At 44.9% G+C, this 19214-nt stretch overlaps 1 protein-coding gene across 5 annotated transcripts in view; it reads right to left on the reverse strand.

The window, feature by feature from the left end:
• Positions 1-3228: 3228 nt before the first annotated feature.
• The window catches only part of Nr6a1 (nuclear receptor subfamily 6 group A member 1), a 165418-nt gene continuing 149432 nt past the window's right edge, over positions 3229-19214 (reverse strand). For 2 of the 5 annotated variants that reach the window (XM_048342460.1, XM_048342489.1), the window contains 6 exons: positions 18865-19019; positions 16910-17137; positions 15354-15608; positions 7014-7135; positions 5416-5568; positions 3229-4060 (listed from right to left, as the gene is read on the reverse strand). In XM_048342460.1, coding sequence (XP_048198417.1) covers positions 3972-4060; positions 5416-5568; positions 7014-7135; positions 15354-15608; positions 16910-17137; positions 18865-19019 — 1002 coding nt within the window. In that variant the 3' untranslated portion in view covers positions 3229-3971. The remainder of the gene's footprint in view (positions 4061-5415; positions 5569-7013; positions 7136-15353; positions 15609-16909; positions 17138-18864; positions 19020-19214) is intronic. The other 3 variants (XM_048342469.1, XM_048342479.1, XM_048342499.1) reach the window with 3 other exon arrangements.

Here is a 19214-nt window from a genome sequence, read left to right on the forward strand (position 1 = left end):
AGGCAGAGAGGTACAGTCCCAACGCACCCCCAAAACCCAGCAAACTCTAGGGCTCCTGCCTTTTGAGGAAACAGTCCAGGTCTGGCTCCCGATCCCAGGAAAAATGTTGCTTGTGACAGCCAAGAGGCAGGCTTCTGGGGACCCTGTAATTAAATACACATCCCTGAGCTATGGCCCCAGAAAACACTGGCCTCGAGGCTGACCAGTTTCTATCCAGCACCTGGGAAGACGATTGCCGTTTTTCATCATTTCACAGACACAGGGCGTGGGTGTTTCCAGCTGAGGAAAGAGAGGGGATGGTCACGGGGAGAGGCGGAAGGGGGTGTGGGGTACTCTTGCGGATCAAGGTGGGGGAGTACAGTCATGGTTCTTTTTGTTCAGTTTTTTCTTTTCTTTTTTTTTTTTTTTAGTTTGCCTTTTTTTTTTTTAGTTTTAAAAAAGTCATTAAGAAAAACAAATCCAAAGTTTAATAGAATTGGTTTGAAAGACTGCAAAAGTTTAAGAAGTAAAAAGAAAAAAACAAACCACATGGAATAGACCAAGGGCCCAAAGCTAAAGGCTTGGAACCACTGTCAACTGCCTGCCCTGTGGGGAGACCAGGGTTCCTTTCCTCTTGCTAATGCTGGTCCAGCACAGACGAAGCAGAGAAGGCACTAGCCCCGAGAGGCCAGGGATTTATGGACTGGTGACATTCCCTGCTGCATGTTCTTCCTTGAGAAGTGGGGCAAGCCAGAGGCAGGCGGGTATGGAGTGACACCATAGAGACCTCTGCTCCTCCCACCCCTGCCGGAGGCCTGCCCATTGACAGGCTGGGCATGGGCACTGCCCTGCCCATCTTCTAAGCCAAGTGGAGTGCTTGGAGATATAGCTCCAGGAACTGCTCTAGACTAAAGGGCAGGACCACCAAGCCTCGCAAAGGGCTCTGAAAGTCTACAAAGGGAGCTCAGATTACAGATGAAGCTCCAAGATGGCAAAGTTTCTTGACCTAAGGGTCAAGAAAATGTTCCAAAGGAAGGGGGAAGCATGCATGCTTTGAACTAGTGCACGGAGGCAACTCTCCTTTCCACACGCTTTCAGAGTCATATTTTTTATGGTGGAAAATTCACACAGTGAGTGTTGGGATCAGAAGGAGCACAGAAGAGAGAATTAAAGACATGACGCACAACTTTTCTTCTTCCACTAGCAAAAAGACTGCCTGTTAACCAAATATTATGGGAAGAAAGGCAAAACAAAACAAAACATAACAAAACAAAACAAAAACCCACCACACCAAACCTCCCTCTCCAACCTTCCTCTGTGTCCTTCAAACCAAATTCACAAATACATCTAGTGGCTGACCTAATGTCTCCACACTGCTAGCTACACTCCTACCTTCTCATCATAATACCTGAGTTTGCAATGCAACACATTCACTTTACCCTGTTTAAAAGAAGCCCATGTCATGAGAGGACTGGGTGCAGAAGACATTAAAGGAGGTCCACAGGTCAGGCTCTGGCTTGGAACACACAGCCACTTGGCTCAGAGATTCTGCAGGGCTCTCGGCAATGAATGGGCTCTTTGTTCTGTGGAATCTGCTGCAAACATTTGTAAAAATGGATTCGTACAATGGCAACTTGCAGAACCTTTCCCCCACTCCACAAATTAACAACTTGCTCTGTTTAATACTACATTATCAGAGAGACATGTTCCTGCCTCATCAGAGAGCAATTCCTTTGACATCCAAACACAACGGGTAAAATGCTAATGTGGAAAGCAATTTCAAAAAACAATAATTTGACAGATGGAGGTCTAAGCAAAGAAAGAGGCTGTACACAGGCGCCGTATTAGAGAAGGGGGGGTCTCTGATATGTGTCGTCTCACATATCTGGAGGAAAGCAGCTCAGAATCTGACCTGTAGCCAAAGAATGTGATCTAGGTGGTTAAATAAAAAATTCAAGCAAACAAGAAAAATAATGTGAACTTAAGACACACACACACACACACACACACACACACACACACACACACACATCTTCCACCGACACGAAAAACATGCTCTAACCTGAGGAACAGGTCTTTTTTTCTCAGAGCAGTTGGGGAATGGCAATGAGAAGTGATGCCCTGAGTTTTATATCCATTCAGGGGCAAAATCATCACTTTGTTGGTACCCGTAACATTTCACCAAAAAGAAAAGAAAATTACATAACATAGGCTACCCAGTCTGCACAAAGATGTTGGGAACCCCTCTGGGCAGACTTACTAGGTTGAGTTGGGGGACAGCAAAAGCCTTTGGCCACACAGGCTACAGGAAGCACCGTGGGCTTCTGCAGCCCCGCAGGGCCGGCCCTCAGCTGAGTGTGTCCGGGGCACCGGGGCAGGAGGGTATGGAAAGAGGCAACTGCTGTACTAAGGCAGATAAGGGAAAAGCACCTGAATTAGCTCCAAGACAAACCTGGTACAGCCCTGGCGAAGCCAGGAGGAACAAGAACACTTCTGGGATTAGGTAGAGCAGGTAGTGACAGAACAAGGGGTCCAGGCCATATCTAGAGTGGCAGTAGCCAGGGCCTTAGGAACATGAGGTAGTTTAAAGCACCCCTTCCCTTCCAGGTGCTTCTGGCTCCAGTCCGCCAAATCTCGGCAGACTAGGCCACTGGTGATACTCAAAGGGGGTAGCTGGGCTACTCTGAGCCTTGGACTTTTCTCTCCTGGGGCCTTGGGCAAACTAGATCTTACTTTGGAAAGATGAGGACTTGGAAGAGAACTGAGGAACAAAATGTCTGGTCAGCAGATGGGCCCTTTCCACTTAAAAAAAGAGACTGTAGTTTCAATACAGTTCTAGGAGAGAAACAGGGAATTCCAAAGGGTATTTATTAAATACTCCTGGTCTTTAACCCTCTACCAAGTGAAAGAAGAACAGATCAGCAGTGAGTACCAAGACTCAGAACATGGCAATCACTTTTTTTCCAAAAGTTTAGAGGAAAGAAAATTTATGAGAGAGAAGGAAGGGGTCTGCAGAAGGCAGGCCTTAGTCTATGTAAAGAAATTAGGTAGGGAGCTGGGACTATGGCTTAGCAGTAGAGTGCTTGCCTTGCGTGCATGAAGCCCTGGGTTCGACTCCTCAGCACAACATAAACGGAAAAGGCTGGAAGTGGTGCTCTGGCTCAAGTGGTAGAGTGCTAGCCTTGAGCAAAAAAGAAGCCAGGGACAGTGCTCAGGCCAAGTCCAGGCCTCAAGACTGGGAAAAAAAAAATAAGAAGAAGAAAAATAAAGAAATTAGGTAGGTGTGAGTCCTCAGGGAGCTGTAGGCAAGACCTACAGACTGACCTACTACTGGCAGTGGCGTGAAAGAGAGCCTCCGCTTTTAAGACTCCTTGAGTGCAAGTACATCTCTGCCTTAGATTTGGCCACTGGGTCCTACTCTCAACTTTCATGCTTTCCAAAGAAAAAGGATGTCTAGCCCCTTTCTCTGGCCCTATTCCACTTCCCACCACTTCGCCCCTCTGGCATACTTTCACCTGACAAGTCTAGAGAAAGGCAGCTGCTCTCTGACAGACAATGTATGTCTGTGGAGAAAACATGGAAGAAATAGGGATGGTCACACCCCCACTTCCATTGAGGTAGTTGTCTTTGTCAACATCATGGAAACAGCAATCTCAGCTCGTCCCACACTCTCCCTCAAAATACAAAAGAACTATCTCTAAACAATGACAACACTGTAACATTAAACATCTTCACATTCTGTAAACTGCAAGGAAATGCATCTGCTGCATTCACACAAAAGCATGTGCATCATGTTGAAGGCCATACATTCAACTCTGTCGTGAAATAAATATATAGAAAAATGAGGTTAAACAAACAAACAAACAAAAACTCTTCTTGCTATGGAGGCAGGGCTCCACGGCATCCATCTTGGTCTTTCTGGCTCTCTTCTCCAGAGCCTGTCCTGCCTACCCAAGCCCCTGTGGGCAGCCTGAGGAGGGCAAAGGGACAGGTCATTCCTTGACCACATTTGTCTTGCAGGAGTGCAGCACCACCTTAAAGAGGAGGGGCAGCTGCTCCAAGGGCACATTCACCATCTTTCCTGGAAAAAAGGGAGGAAGAGAGTCAGCAGTGGCCACTAGTAGAGAGGGAACCTGCTTCTACAAGGGCTTGTGAAGAGAGAACATCTTGAGTGATTGGGGCCAGGGACATGCCAGGAGTAGTGCCAAGTTCAGATGAGGGCTCAGTGATGTTCTGACATCATTCCTGGGCTCAGGAGCTACACACTAGTATCTACAACTCTTACTCTATGCTGGGAGATAGCTCATTTAATTTTTCCTATTTCTCTCTGATATTACAATCAGACTATTTGAAGTTGCCACCCAAACACTGATGTTTTTCAAAAGCTTCCCAGGTGACTTAAAAGTGCTACCAGATGGGCTGGGAATACGGCTTAGTGGTACAGAGCTTGCCTGGCATGCATGAAGCCCTGGGTTTGACTTCTCAGTACCACATAAACAGAAAAAGCCAGAAGAGGCACTGTGGCTCCAGTGGTAGAGTGCTAGCCCTGAGCAAAAGCAGCTCAGGGACAATGCCCAAGCCCTGAGTCCAAGTCCCAGGACTGGCCAAAAAAACCAACCAAACAAAAAAGCTGGCAAGTTGGGCCAACATATGTTCTGTGTCCCAATAAAGAGAGAAAACAATTTCACATCCCCTTGTCAGAATGACAGTTTTTCCTATAAACCTGTAATGATAGTTTTGCAGAACAATTCTAGTCTATTAGTCACCTTGGCAAGCATGGAACACCTACAAACAGGATTCTTTACTAGATGAAGCAAAGCAACAGGAAGTAAAACCCAAGATTATTCATCGAAATGGACCTATTAATGTCCAGAAACTCAGAAGTGGAACAGGACCCCAGAGGTGGAACAAAACTGGCACGAAAATGAAACCAAACAAACAAACAAAAAAAACACTACAGGAAAAAAGGGCTGGGAGTATGGCTCTAGTGGTACAGTATATAGAGTGGCTGTCTAGTTCAAACTCTGGTACAAGAAACAAACTATGGGGGCTGGGGATATAGCCTAGTGGCAAGAGTGCCTGCCTCGGATACACGAGGCCCTAGGTTCGATTCCCCAGCACCACATATACAGAAAACGGCCAGAAGCGGCGCTGTGGCTCAAGTGGCAGAGTGCTAGCCTTGAGCGGGAAGAAGCCAGGGACGGTGCTCGGGCCCTGAGTCCAAGGCCAGGACTGGCCAAAAAAAAAAAAAAAAAAAAAGAAACAAACTATGCCCCGCCGCCCAAATAATGCTCCCCATGTCCTCTGTTATAATACAAGTTTTCTGAGTGCTTCATGCCGTTGATGATGGGCCTGAAATGACCAGGACTCCTGCAAACACCACTTCATTCCCTCCACCATGTTAGGGAAGCAGAGATTTGGGACCCACAACGTTACCTGCAATATAGCGAATCTCAGGCAAGCACATCATGAGATCAGGAAAGCGGTTTGGCTGATGTGTGTATTTATATTCAGTGAAATCCTGGCAAATGTACCAATATCGCTTGTTCAACTGTTCCAGCTGTGAAGCACTGGTCAGACCCCTGATATCTATAAAAACAACAACAGGAGGGGCTTTTTTGGTGTGGAAAAATACCAGCTTCTTGAGTATGTCCATCTTTCAATAAAATGTTACTAAACACAGAGGCTCTTTTGTTTTCCTGATATGGAGAAACTAAGCTCTGAATATAGAAGAGAAATCAAACAGAAGAAAATATAAATAAGTTTTCTCACTAGAGTGAGCCCTATTAAGAACTAGAATATCTTTCTCATCTTCATACCCAGCCTCAAGTCTAGGATATGGCACAAAAGGCACCAGTAAATGTAGACCAAATCCTTCTAAACTTATCCTTTACAGTATTTTTCAGTTTCCCCATTATAGCCAATAAGAAACCTTGCTGATAACTACACATTCATGGAACACACACACGGTTGCCAATGTCCTCTGTGCCTCCTGTTTTCCATAAGATGTCTTTGCACAGCCCTCTACCTATTTACATACTTTTAACATATTGGACATGAGTGAAAATATTCTCTCTCTATATCATACCTAAGGCCCAGCTCAAAATTCTCTTCCTCCAAGAGGCTGCTATGGATGTTCCCCAACAGGAAGCCCGGTTAATGTGCCGAATACTGTTATACTGTTGGTGTGTACCTTTCGAAAGACCCCGGCTCTAATTTTTTTCAACACGTACATTTAATGCCCCGCACAGGGCTTAGCTAAGGGAGATAAATGCATGAGTGGTGAAGAGGCAGAATGAGGAGGGGTCTGGCCAGCGGGGGATGGCGGGGAAGAGTGGCACAGAGGAGGGGATCAAGAGTCTCTGGACTGTAAATAAGCACAAGGAAGAGAGCACTTTCAATGCCATAAGATACAGAATCACCCAGTTCCACTCTGAATGTAGGGCACTCACACGCTACTCTGGAGAAAAGAGTACCAATTCTCTATCCTAGGCTGGTAACCAACAGCACCTAAGTGCCACTTTGTTGGTAATGCGCTCGATAAATCACATCCAGCGCTCTTCTAAGGAAAACTTAGGCTTGACATGTACGTATGAGTTTGTATATCACCATTCTTCCCTGCAGGGCGTCAGAGCCGCTGCTGGCCTGTCACAGAACCTTATCTCCAACAGTTTCATCAGTCACTCCGCTCTTCTTCAGTCGCTAGTAAACTTGGTACATATTTTAAATGACGCATGTACTGTCCTTGGTGTCTGGGTTTAAATGCATTAAAACTGACTAAACAAAGCAAATTGTCTTCCTTCCTCTATGAGTTATAGAGATTGTGGCATTTAGGTTTCAAGAAAAAAAAATCCAATGTATTCCCTGCACTCTAAAGGGGAGAGTGATGATAAGGGGGGCTGTAGTCGTGTGGTATGACAGCGTCTGTGACAGTCCCGCTGGGAGGGGGGAGAGGGAAACAGGAGGGTGAATGCTCACTGCCACAAAAATAAGCAGTAATAAGCATCTCTGTTCTCCGTCCCATGGCCACTCACCTTGATTTAGGAAGTTAATTGCTTTCATGCATGCGTACTCCTCATTGCTGACCTTCAGCTGATGGAACTTGTGGTAGAGGTAGATGAGTCGCTCAATCACCTCCACCCCTTCATCACTAAATCTGGGGAACAGACACAAGTTTTAATGAGAGGATGTGATATGAGCAGAGGCCAAAAAAAGGTGGGAGTGCTCCTGCAGCTCACTCCATTTAGGAAAGAGGCTAAGTCAAGTGCTGGTGGCTCCTGCCTGTAATCCCGGCTACTTAGGAAGCTAAGATCTGAGAATCACAGGTCAAAGCCAACCCTGGCAGGAAAATCCGGAGGACTCTTCAATTAAATAACAGAAAACCAGAAGTGGATCTATGGCTCAAAGTGGTAAAAGAGCTCAGGGAAAGCACCTCGGCCCTGAATTCAAGCCCCATGACTGACAACAACAGTAACAACGAAGTTCATGTAAGCTCCCCAAGGCCAGGTAAAGTCAAACAAACCCAGGTTCAAATCCAGCTCCATTGCTGTGAAACTCTGGGACAGTCATTTGGGCCCCCCTAAGCTTTGAGGGTCTCCCCTGCAAAATAGTAACACTTGCCTGCTTCGTCTAACAAAGGCCAAAGGGTGTTTGGAATGTAAATGAGAACTAAGACAATACTAAGGTACTACTTTGTTGAGATGCAACCTTCTGTATGTACCAATGGCAGCTGCCATGGTGACTCTATTGGAGCCTCTGCCACAATGCTGAAAATGCTGCCAATTGGATTTGTTTAGGTTCACTATTTCCAGCAGGACAGAGGTGATATACAATGAAAAATTATACTGCCATCCCTGACTCACTCAAGGTTGGGGAAAAGGTGCTGAATTTCCACACCATGCTAGTTTTAGTACTGGACACTTTCTGTGCATTATGTCCTTCAATTCTCTCAACTCCATGAGCCAGGTGAGGTACAGATGAGAAACTGAAGTTCAAAGAGAGGGGTCTGTTCCACCAGCCCACAGCTACATGGTGGCAGGATTAGAACTTGGAACCTCATTGACTCCCTGAAGTGTTGGTATGTCCAGCATCTAAGGGGGTGAGCCCTAAAGGGGGCCATGTTCCCTTCTGTTTGCTGACTTGAGCTATGACAGCTGACTTGAGCTCTCTCTGTGTCTGGCCCAATGGTGTTTACAATTGATAGTTTTCCAAACTGGTCGACAGACAAATTTATATTGAATACCACTGCAACAACCTTATTTACCATTGTATCAAGTGTTTCCCCACAAATACCATCTACTGACTACTCCCAATAAATCCAAATTTGTAAATGAATCCTAATCTCCTTGGCTTCTATTATTAAGTCCTTTCACGTACTTTCTTACAGCTAATCTCCCCGTCATCCAGCAGAAAGAGAGATGACATCACCTCAAAGTTACATAGTAAGTGCAGGAGGAAGCTTTCTAATTTTGAGCCTAGCACCCTTTCCAAACTGCTGTACATCCCATGTCTGGTCCTGTACATCCCTCAGTGCCAATCAGGAAAGGTTTCCTTCCACATGCTGCCACGGAACCTCAGGAGCTCCATGTTCCTGCAGCAACCGCCGAGGGCCTAGGCCTGGACAGGTGCTGGATGCTTCTGGAATGCTGGAAGTGAAGCCCACTCCACATTTAGTACCTACTGGCTACAGGAGAAAAGGGCTTTATTATATTGGAGGTGTGGGGATGAGACAAGGAGGAGGTGAGATGAGAGCAGTATTGACATTCATCTGGTGGCTGAGTAGTGTAGCAGGTAAAGATAATGCTCTGTCCCTTAATCAGCAACTCCTTGCTGCAAGTACTCCCTCTGACACTACAGAATCGGCAGGTGTGTGGCTATCAGCCAGACCCCTAGCCAGCACTGCCAAACCTGTTCCTGGCTAAGTCCTGACCTGAGAACACAAAGGGGTTCTCAACTACTTGGCTGTGCGCATGCCCCAGATCTGTTGTCTTGGGGACAGCACATCACGCTTTTCCAAATTCCCTAAAACAGGCAATCATCATGGACCCCTGATACTGGGAGCGGGGGGGTGGCAGGGGGAGAAGTAGGGCTTGGCAGAAGCCCAGAAGCCCCCACTTGGTCTCCACAGCTTGGCTACAAAGCTTCCCTCCACACCCACATCCCATCCTTGATAAACAAAGTTGTTCTCTGTTCCGTGGGCCTGCCTTCTCCCTGCAGCCGTTCCTCCTCCACATCTGCCCACTCCACTGTTCTGACACCCCTGTATTCTGTCTACAAATTATCAGCATTCAAAGCTATAAAGTTGGACAAACACACCCATTCTTCTTCTAGGTTCCTATCACACAAGCCTGCTAGGACAAGGAAAACATTCCTGCCAGGATCCCCTAAACCACTGGACCATTCAGTCAGCAATTGAAGCTGACACTCTGTAAGTTATATCCCATTAAGGGGCCAGAGAGGCCCAGTTGTCCCTTTCCCATTCATCTAAATGTAGTCATCAGCTTCAAGCTTTAAGAAAATGCTATATTAGCATCCACCCACAGACTTCAAGAGGGCAAGTCAGAATGTGGCTCCAGGATAAATTCTAGACAGTCAACACTTTTTGAGAAGGCTCTGGGATAGGATAGGCTGAGTGCTGGTGGCTCATGCCTGTAATCCTGGCTATTCAGGAGGCTGAGATCTGAGAATCATGGTTTGAAGTACCCAGACAGCAAAATCTGTGAGACTTGTATCTACAACTACCTACCTAAAAAACAGAAGTAGCACAGTAGCTCAAATTGGTAGAGTGCTAGCCTGGAGCATAAAAAAACTCAGGGACAGTGCCCAGTTCAAGCCCCACGACTGACAACCAAAAAAGAAAGAAAGAAAAAAAAATTAGTATAAGATAAACAGTGAAGAGCCCAGGCTTTGGAACACAACAGACCTGGTAACTCCACCTCTTTCTAGCTTTGCAGCTCTGAGTTTTCATCTCTCTGACCTTAAGTTTCCCATCTCTACAACAGGGCTTATATTAGCACCAATATCACATAACTGCAGTAAGGACTCAAGAAGTATATATGAGCCAGGCGCGGGTGGCTCAGGCCTATAATCCTAACTACTCAGAAGGCTGAGATCTGAGGATTGTGGTTCGAAGCCAGCCTGGGCAGGAAAGTCCTATGGGACTCTTATCTCCAATTAACCACTCAAAAAAACAGAAGTGGTGCTGTGGCCCAAGTGGTACAGCACTAGCCAGAAGCACATAGAGGCTCAGAAACAGTGCCTAGGCCCTGAGTTCAAGCCCCACAACCGACCAAAAAAAAAAAAAAAGCTGAGTGTGGGGGTACATAACTATAACCCCAGTACTTGGGAGGCCAAGGCAAATTTGATTGCAAATTTGAATCTAGTCTGAGCTATACAGAGGGACCCTTTCTCAACAAAACAGAACAAAACAAAGTCATATATTTAAAAAACAAGATAAAATTTAGTGCAGTAAATCCTCAATAATTGGTGGGTATTACATATTATTAGCGTGTTATTGAGACAAAAAAGGAAGGAAGGAAGGAAAGAAGGAGGAAAGGAGGGAAGGAGGGAAGGAAGGAAGGAAGGAAGGAAGGAGGGAAGGAAGGAAGGAAGGAAGGAAGGAAGGAAGGAAGGAAGGAAGGAAGGAAGGAAGGAAGGAAGGAAGGAAAATGGTTTCCTGAGCCTTTCAGGGGACAGGCTAGAAGCTGGAGACAACTTTCAAAAGTTTGGTCAAACCAGTGCTCCGGAGACAGAAGTGCCCATTAAACTCCATCTGGCTCAAGGTATCTTCTCTGGGGAGTGAAGGAGTGTTGATTAGGGCAGGAGCAGTCACTGGCTGGTGCTACAATCTGCTTTAAATCAAATTCGTCCAGCTTGCTGTCTGATAATAGTCTGATTAAGGAATATGGGCCCCATAAATTCGACTCACTATTTGAGAAGAGAAAAGGAAATGGCCATGCATCATCTGGGAAAAGCCTTTTCTTGTCGACAGGCACTCACACTCAAGAGTTGTGAAGAAGTAAAGGCTGTGTGGGGGAGTGGGAGGAGCGCAGGCACAGGCAAGGGAGGAAAGAGCTATGGTCAATTAGACTCCCACCAGGGCTTCAGCAGAGAGGGATGCTTGACAGTGATTAGCCTGACTCCATAGCCTATGGCTTCCTGGTTGCATGTGCCCCTTGGACTCACAGATGCCCAAACTCTGCTCTTCCCAGTGACTTTATCCTGGCTTTATCTTTGGGGGCCCACCCAGCAGCCAACCCCAACTTTTCCCACTCATGGAAGTCCTACCGACTTCATCTCCAACTTTATGCCCTATGTCTTCTCTCCTATATCACTGAGGCTGAGGCCTTGTTTTACTTTACTTGACTACAGAACCACCTCCAACTTCGTTACTTATGCTTTAGTCTTGTCCATAACAGACTATGTCCTGAGCTTTATAATCACAGAACTCGTCTTCCTCAAACGCAACTCAACCATGGATTCCTTACATCCATGCTGGTAGACCACACCTGTAAGCCTAGCTACTTAGGAGGCTGAGATATTAAGGTTCTCAGTTTGAAGCCAGAAAGGGCAGAAAAATCCTTGAGAGCCCATCTCCAAAAATCACAAGCAAAATGCTGGGCTGGAGGCATGGCTCAAGTGATAGAGAGCAAGCCAAGCAAGCGTGAGGATATGAGTTGGAACCCCAGTACTAGCAACACAACAACAAAACAACTTCCCATAACACAAACATTTACGAAATCAAATGCAAATTCTGTCTCCTCTGTACTTTCATTTCTAATCACGTCTTCCTTAATTTTTCTGCCCTTATCCTATACTTTCTCTTCTTTTTAGTTCGCAAGACCTCTCCTCTATCAATAGATGGACACAGGGGTACACACCTATCATTGTAGATAGTGAGAGCTTGAGTTCACAAGCCTATCTCAACAGAGGAAGCAGAGTGTGGTGACATGTACTAGCATCCCAGCTATGGCTGAAGCTTAACATAAGAAGACTGTGGGGGCCTAATGGCAATAGTGCTTGCCTCATATACATGAAGCCCTGGGTTCAATTCCTCAGCACCACACACATAGAAAACGGCCAGAAGTGGCGCTGTGGCTCAAGTGGTAGAGTGCGAGCCTTGAGCAAAAAGAAGACAGGGACGGTGCTCAGGCCCTGAGTTCAAGCCCCAGGACTGGCCAATAAAAAAAAAAAAAAAGGCTGTGGTCCAGGTTAGGGCCTGGAAAGGAAAATATTTATCTCAAAAATCACAAGTACAAAGGCTAGAGGCACGAACAAGAGGGCAGAGTGTTTCTCAAAAAAGCACAAGGAGCCACGTGCTGGTGGTCCACACTTGTAGTCCTCGCTACTCAGAAGGCTGAGATCTGAGGATTGAGTCTGTGAGATTCTTATCTCCAATGAACTACTCAGAAAAGGCCAGAAGTGGCACTGTGGCTCAAGCGGTAAAGCACTAACCTTGAGTAAAAGAAACTCAGGATGCCCAGGCCCTGAGTTCAAGACCCAGGACCTGAAGGGGAAAAAAAAGCAAGGCTGGGAATATGGTTAGGAGTGCAGTGTTTACCATGCATGCATGAAGCCCTGGGTTCGATTCTTCAGTACCACATAAACAGAATAAGCCAGAAATGATGCTGTGGCTCAGGCCTTAGTGGTAGAGTGCTTGCTTGCCTAGTATGCACGAAGACTTGGGTTCAATTCCTCACCACCACATAAACAGAAAAAGCCGAAAGTGGCACTGTGGTTCAAGCGTTAGAGTGCTAGCCTTGAGCAAAAAAAAAAAAAAAAGCCAGGGACAGTGCCCAGGCCCTGAGTTCAAGTCCCAGGACTGGGAAAAAAAAACAACCAAAAACACAAGGTGCTGAATTCAGACCTCACTACTACCAAAAACAAATAAACCAAACAAAAACAGAAAAAGAAGAGAAAATTCTCACTTTAAAGTGCAGCTCAAATACCTGTTCCTGTGGTAAAGGCTTCCTCAAATTCTCTGAGGAGAGCCCTTGCTCCCTAGTCTGTGCTGTTCAGTCTTTCAAACAACTTCTACCAATATGACCCTGGGCTGTACATAAGAGAGTTAGAAGGCTTCTATTTGCCTATTTGTTCTAAACTAAACAACAGAACTCTGGAAGTCAGAAACCACATTTATCTGGGCATGGTGGTGCATGTCTGTAACAGCAGCTACTTGGGAAGCTGAGGCAGGAGGATTTCAAGGTAGAGGTTAACCTGGATGACTCGATAAGACACTGTCTCTAAATAAAATGGAAAAGGATTGAGGATGTTAGCTCTAAGGCAGAGTAATCATGTGGTTTTTCCACAGATAGGCTCCAAAGAGGAGTGTGAAGCCAAAAAACAAACCCATTTCTTATTCTCAAAACATGTTCCTCAGAAGCAGCATGTATTCTAGTCAGCCCTGACAGAGAACTTCCTGTGACGATGATGCTTGTAGTCACTAGCTACCTGGCTACTGAATACTCGAAATGTGGCTAGTCCAAATGAAGAACCGGACTTTAATTTTAATGTACAAAGCCACATGAGGCTAGTGGCTGTTACGAGGCAAGCACTCTTGCCACTAAGGCCATATCCCCAGCCCCTGCTAGTGGCTATTACTCTAGGAGCAGTTTTAGATCCTCCTAATTCAGCTGTTACTGGCCCCTGGTTTTGGGGCTGAGGTGGATAGGGTTCTCGAAATAGCACTGCACTGCCAGCACTCTCTGACTATCTGTACAAGGGGGCCCAAGAATACCTAGCAGGCTACAAGGAGCAGAGCTCAAAGGCTGACTCTGATGGTAATCCCAGACTGAACTAGTAAATACTAGTCTAGGTTAGTGAGGAGGGGCTCCTTCAGCTAGTTCTGTAAACTTCAACATCATCAGGGCAGCTATCTAAACATTTTCTCAGCCCAGTTAAAGAGCTGGAAACAGAAATTTGATGGAAACAATGAATTAGAGGTTCTAGACAAGGAGTTAGATCATCTACAAAATTAGCTTTGTTTACAGAACTGTCAAGCTGGGTTCAAAACTATCCTTATAGATCACCCTAAAGCCAGGAAACATCACTAAGAAGAAAATATTAGAAAACCAAGGAAGAATGTCAGGACCCACATTCCCCTGCTCTGCTGTGCAAAGGGGTCTTAAAGGCCCCAAAGTCTGGGTCTTGTTTTGATGCCATGAGTGGGTGGCGGGAGGGAATACACTCTAGTCTTGTGAAGGGAGATATGGCATTCTACCCTCTCCAGCACTTCTTTTCTACTGGGTGCCCTAAAATTCTCTGGTTTTTGTCATTTTAAGTTGCACAAAAGGTAGTTTATTAAAGTGCATTTAAATGTGAATTAAGGTATAAAGATACTTCATACGAATAAGTTAATAAATCAGAAAAGTAGTCAGCTCATTTACCCTGATTTGGGAGTCAGAAAATGCAGTGCCTGTGTGCCCCAAATTTTCAAACACAGTGCTTGGACAGGTCATGGAAACAGCAGAGGAAGACAGCCCATTGTAGACTGGGAGGTTAAAAAAGGATGCTAGTCAGCTAGGCTTTGGAAGAAAATAGCTAGAACACCTGTTCAGTCTTAGTATCACTACACTTCAGATGCCATGAAAAAGCGGAAGCAAAGAAATCAGGCAAGTGGGCTGGGAATATGGCCTAGTGGCACGAGTGCTTGCCTTGTATACATGAAGCCCTAGGTTTGATTCCTCAGCACCACATATATAGAAAATGACCAGAAGTGGCGCTGTGGCTCAAGTTGGCAGAGTGGTAGCCTTGAGCAAAAAGAAGCCAGGGACAATGCTCAGGCCCTGAGTTCATGCCCCAAAACTGGCAAAAAAAAAAAAAAAAAAAAAAAAAAAAGAAATCAGGCAAGTGTAAGCTCAAATCTAGGCTCTGGATCCAAATCTAAAAACCCTCAAGGGACAGGCTCTCTGAATTTTTCTCTTTCCTGAAATAAGCACAATGACACCTATCATGCTGAAAGCTGTGAGAAATAAATAATACTATAAAATATCTAGCCTAGTGCCTGACATATGTAACAGAATGATTTCTAGGTCTTTTGGGTTGCGAACTATAATTTAGACCCTCTTATTTTGTAGGCAGTTATTTAAACACATTATCTATGTCACTAATCCAGACAACTTAGTACACTGCTAAACTGACAACATTTATTCTTCCGTTCCTTGCTGGGGAGGTACTGTTGTCACCCCATTTTATAGATTCAGAACCTGAAAATCAGAGACTTGGCCAATGCACAAAGTAGCTAGTGGTGGACTGAGGCTTAACATCCAAGCCTGTAGAGTTTAATGCCTATCGTTTGGAGGACCAGGCAAGCCCACCTTGCAGGGATGACAATGGTTCGGTTGCTTGCAATTTCCTCTCCAACCAGAAGTCCTCACCTGTGTAGTTCTTCATCAGAGGGCGAGTACTTGGCAGTGACATCAGCCAGCTCCCCAAAGATCTGCTTGCTGTAAACTGTGAGGGACGATAGCAGGATTAACTCCTGCCACGTAGAGCTCAAGAGGCACGTGTAATCCTTGATTGAGAGCTCGCAGAAGAAAGGCAGCTTCTTGATCCAGGCAATCTGCCTAAAGAGCAGCTCATCAGCCAGGCGGCAAAGCAGGGCAAACAGCTCAGCCTGTGTCACAGCGTATCTGGGGGTATGACAGGAGAAAGTCACTTCCATTAGTCAGAGGGGACAAGAACACAAAGTGAGGGTACTCTTGAGGGCACAATGTCCCTGGCAGTGGGCCCTTTGCCCTTGACCCAAGATTTCTATGTTCATTAAACTCAATTTTCTTATAAAAGGGTAGGATTACAGTCAACAGCAAAAGCTCAGGGCCAGATCTAGTGATAAAAGGCTGTTGAGGGGAAAAGAGGCTTAGAAATCTGTAAAATTATCAAGGAATATGACATTCCGCATCTTAAAAGATATTCCCAGTCACTTCTGCCCTACTTTTAGCAGTAAAAATTTCTATGGGGTAGAGCTGATTCCTACTCAATACTGGGACCAACACAAAAATGAACTTGGTGGTGTGGCTCAGGAGGTAGAGCATTTGCCTGGAAGCATTAGACCCCAAGTTCAATCCCTCACATGCCTTGCCTCCCCATCCAAAATGCTAGGGGCCGATGCACTGAATAGTCAGCTCAATAGACCAAGTTTTCCTGTTCTCACTGCACCCCCTGGTGGTAAATTCAGGAGAAGAGTTGCTCAGTCCTTCCTTTAAGCTATAGCTGGATGGAAGAAACAGAACTTTTCTCAGCTCTGGCCTAAAGGGGGCTTCTGAAGTGACAAACTCAAGGCAGGCAACGACAGTTTTCTTCTCACGGTCCCTCATACAACTTCTTACTCAGACTTTCATATTTAGATCTATAAAGGCTTTATGTGACCTTTTGAATAGATATCTGAAACTCCTATTCTGAAACTGGAGTCTGACTTAAGGATTTCAGGATCCTTCAAGGAGGTCTTAATCTTGGTAATATTCCAAGAGCTTAAGCTTGAGGCCCAAGAAAGAATGGTGCAGCAATGGGTAGACTTGAGGCTGAACTACTTGGGTTCAGACTCAGAGAGTTTCTTCTACCCACTCAGGCCTGCACCTGCCACATGCCGCACCAGGTAGGGCTATGAATGCTTTGTTACGAAGTCTAGACTTGATGTAGGATTATCAGAATTAAAGCTCATCTTTCACAAAGAAGTACCCATCTCAAAGCCTGGTTTACCTAGACGTACACCCTTACATCCCAATTCCACAGGCACCAAAAAGTAACCCCAACTCTAGGAGAAAAGATGCTTAAGAAAATAAGGAGAGATTACTACTTCCAAAGATGAGCACAGATTTGTTCCCTGATGCGTGCGTTATCATTATCCCTTCTACTCGTTCCAAAGCCTAAGGTTTGAAAGTGGGGCAGGATAGGCACATTTTGTAAGGGGTCAAGTGGGGCAGAGCTCACTCACCCATCTTCAATCAACATGGGCGTGCCCAATGGCTCCAGGTCCTCTGCTGACATCAGTTGGTGAATCAAACTGTATGACTGGGGGTCCAAGCTGCGAGCTTGTTGGGGCAGAAGTGGTGAGTGGCCAGAATAGCTGAAAAGGTGTGGTATATATTGATAATGGGGAGGCACAGACATCCCCATATACTGATCCCTGAATGTCATGAATCCATTTAGTTCCACAGACCTACTGGAGAGAAAAATCTCATATTAGTCAAAGCCATGTCCAGTCTAGTGCTTACTCAAAAGAAATATGCTAGAAGGTAGCTTAAGCATTGTTTGGCTATAAGGTCGGTGTCTCATCAAACCATTGGATAGATTTGATTCTCACCTAGGAGAAAATAATCACTGGCTAATTCAGGGTCTGCCGGGACAAATATCAACTAAATATTGGTTGGATGAACTTTTACAAATGCTGATCTGAGATTTTAATTTATACTTTCAGTGGTGTCTTTTGTTATCACTAATGATGACAAAAGTGGTATTTGTATTATTTTTCTGCTAGGAAAATGATAAGACAGGTAATGGGTTAACCTGGCACAAAACCCAGCACCTAGTAAGGAATGTGGTACATGTTCCTAAGTCTTTATCTCTTCAAAAGAAGAAACCAACTAAGGAATAGCTGAATAGGATAAAAACCTAAAATCGAAGAGGGGAGAGGGAGAGAATGTTGAAGAGGGTGATACTAATCAAGATGCATTGTATTCAGAAACTGCTTGTTAAATGACAACTCCTTTGTACAAATATTTAAAAATAATATTAAAACCTAAAATTATGAAGCAAGCAGATTCTTCTCTGCCTCTCCTTTCTTGAAGAAATCTAACCATGCTGTCCATTAATTAATTAAATAAACTTTCCAGGCCAGGTGTTGGTAGCTTACGCCTATAATCCTAGCTACTCAGGAGACTGAGATCTGAGGACTGGTTGGAGACCAGCTGGGCAGGAAAGTCCACGAGAAGCTTATCTCCAATTAAACATAAAAAAAAATAAACAATCAAACAAACAAAAAAAACCCTGAAAAGTGGAGCTGTGGCTCAAAGTGGTAGAGCACTAACCTTGAGCAGAAAAGTTCCAGGCTTTGAGTTCAATCCCCAGGATCCGCACCAAAAAACAAAAACAAAAAAACCACAAGCAAAAACACTCTAGCTTTGACCCAGCACTGTCTCCTGTAACTGAGTTAGGAGTTTGGCAAATGATGCCTGTAAGTCAAATCCAGCCTACAGTCTGATTGGATGAAGTTTTACTGGAACACTGTTTTGCAGTTCAAAGGCAGAGTTAAGGATCTGAGACTCACACCACTGAGATTGTAAAGAACAAAATACTATATGGACCTTATTACAGAAAAAAAGTTTGTCCACCCCAGTCCTGTAATTATGAAAAGTTTCTGGGAAAAGAAAGCCTTCTTTGGTAGCTGAAGGCATTATCTATTTCACATCTGACAACTAACTGAAAATAACATGGTTAGACCAAGAGTCTCCAAATTTGTATTTCCTGATAGCAGACTTGGCTGGCTTAAGATAAAACAAAACAAAAACTTCACTGTCCATTAAAATTTATAAAGACAATGATTCTTGTGAGTCAGAAAAATTGTAACTTAATTCAGTATTGTCAGTGTGATGTGTTTTATTTCAGTGATAAATCGAGGGACCTGATGTCCAGCATTATAAATAAAGAAAAAGTGCTATATTAAGTGTCTGCATAGACGCTATTGCTCTTTATTGGTTTATAGAAGAGACCACTGCCATTTTCGAAGTCTTTAGAAAATAATGCTGGCAAGTCTGGCTTTCTACCTCCCCTGACCCCTGTTCCAGACAAGGGCATGGTAGCTGAGAAAGCCTGGCAGTGTTTCTCCACCAGAGGTAGCGGGCACTACTGTTTGGATGGTTCCTGATCACTGTGAGTGTCCTGAACGCTCACCTGGATGATAGTGTGGAACCTGGTGAGGGCTGGTTGCTCTCTGAAGCCCTATTCCCAGGGGAACTGTGGTCACTGTCACCATGGTTGCTCCAATGATTGGCTTCTTCCTCAAACTCCTGCCCAGACATGATTCTTTCAATCTCTTCTTCAGATATCTTTGACAAGGAATAGATAGATGGATGTTAGACTGGATGCTCAAAGCACCCTCTGTTCCTTCTTTAGGATTAATAACTTACTTAAATCTTATAAAATTCCCAGGACTTGCTACATAGAAACCCAGGTTTCCTCTCCTCTATTCCCTACTCCAGGTCTTTCACTACTCTTATAGCCTGGCTTCTTACCTCCCTGTA

Source organism: Perognathus longimembris, chromosome 1, assembly GCF_023159225.1.
Source record: "Perognathus longimembris pacificus isolate PPM17 chromosome 1, ASM2315922v1, whole genome shotgun sequence".
Classification (NCBI taxonomy): Eukaryota; Metazoa; Chordata; class Mammalia; order Rodentia; family Heteromyidae; genus Perognathus; species Perognathus longimembris.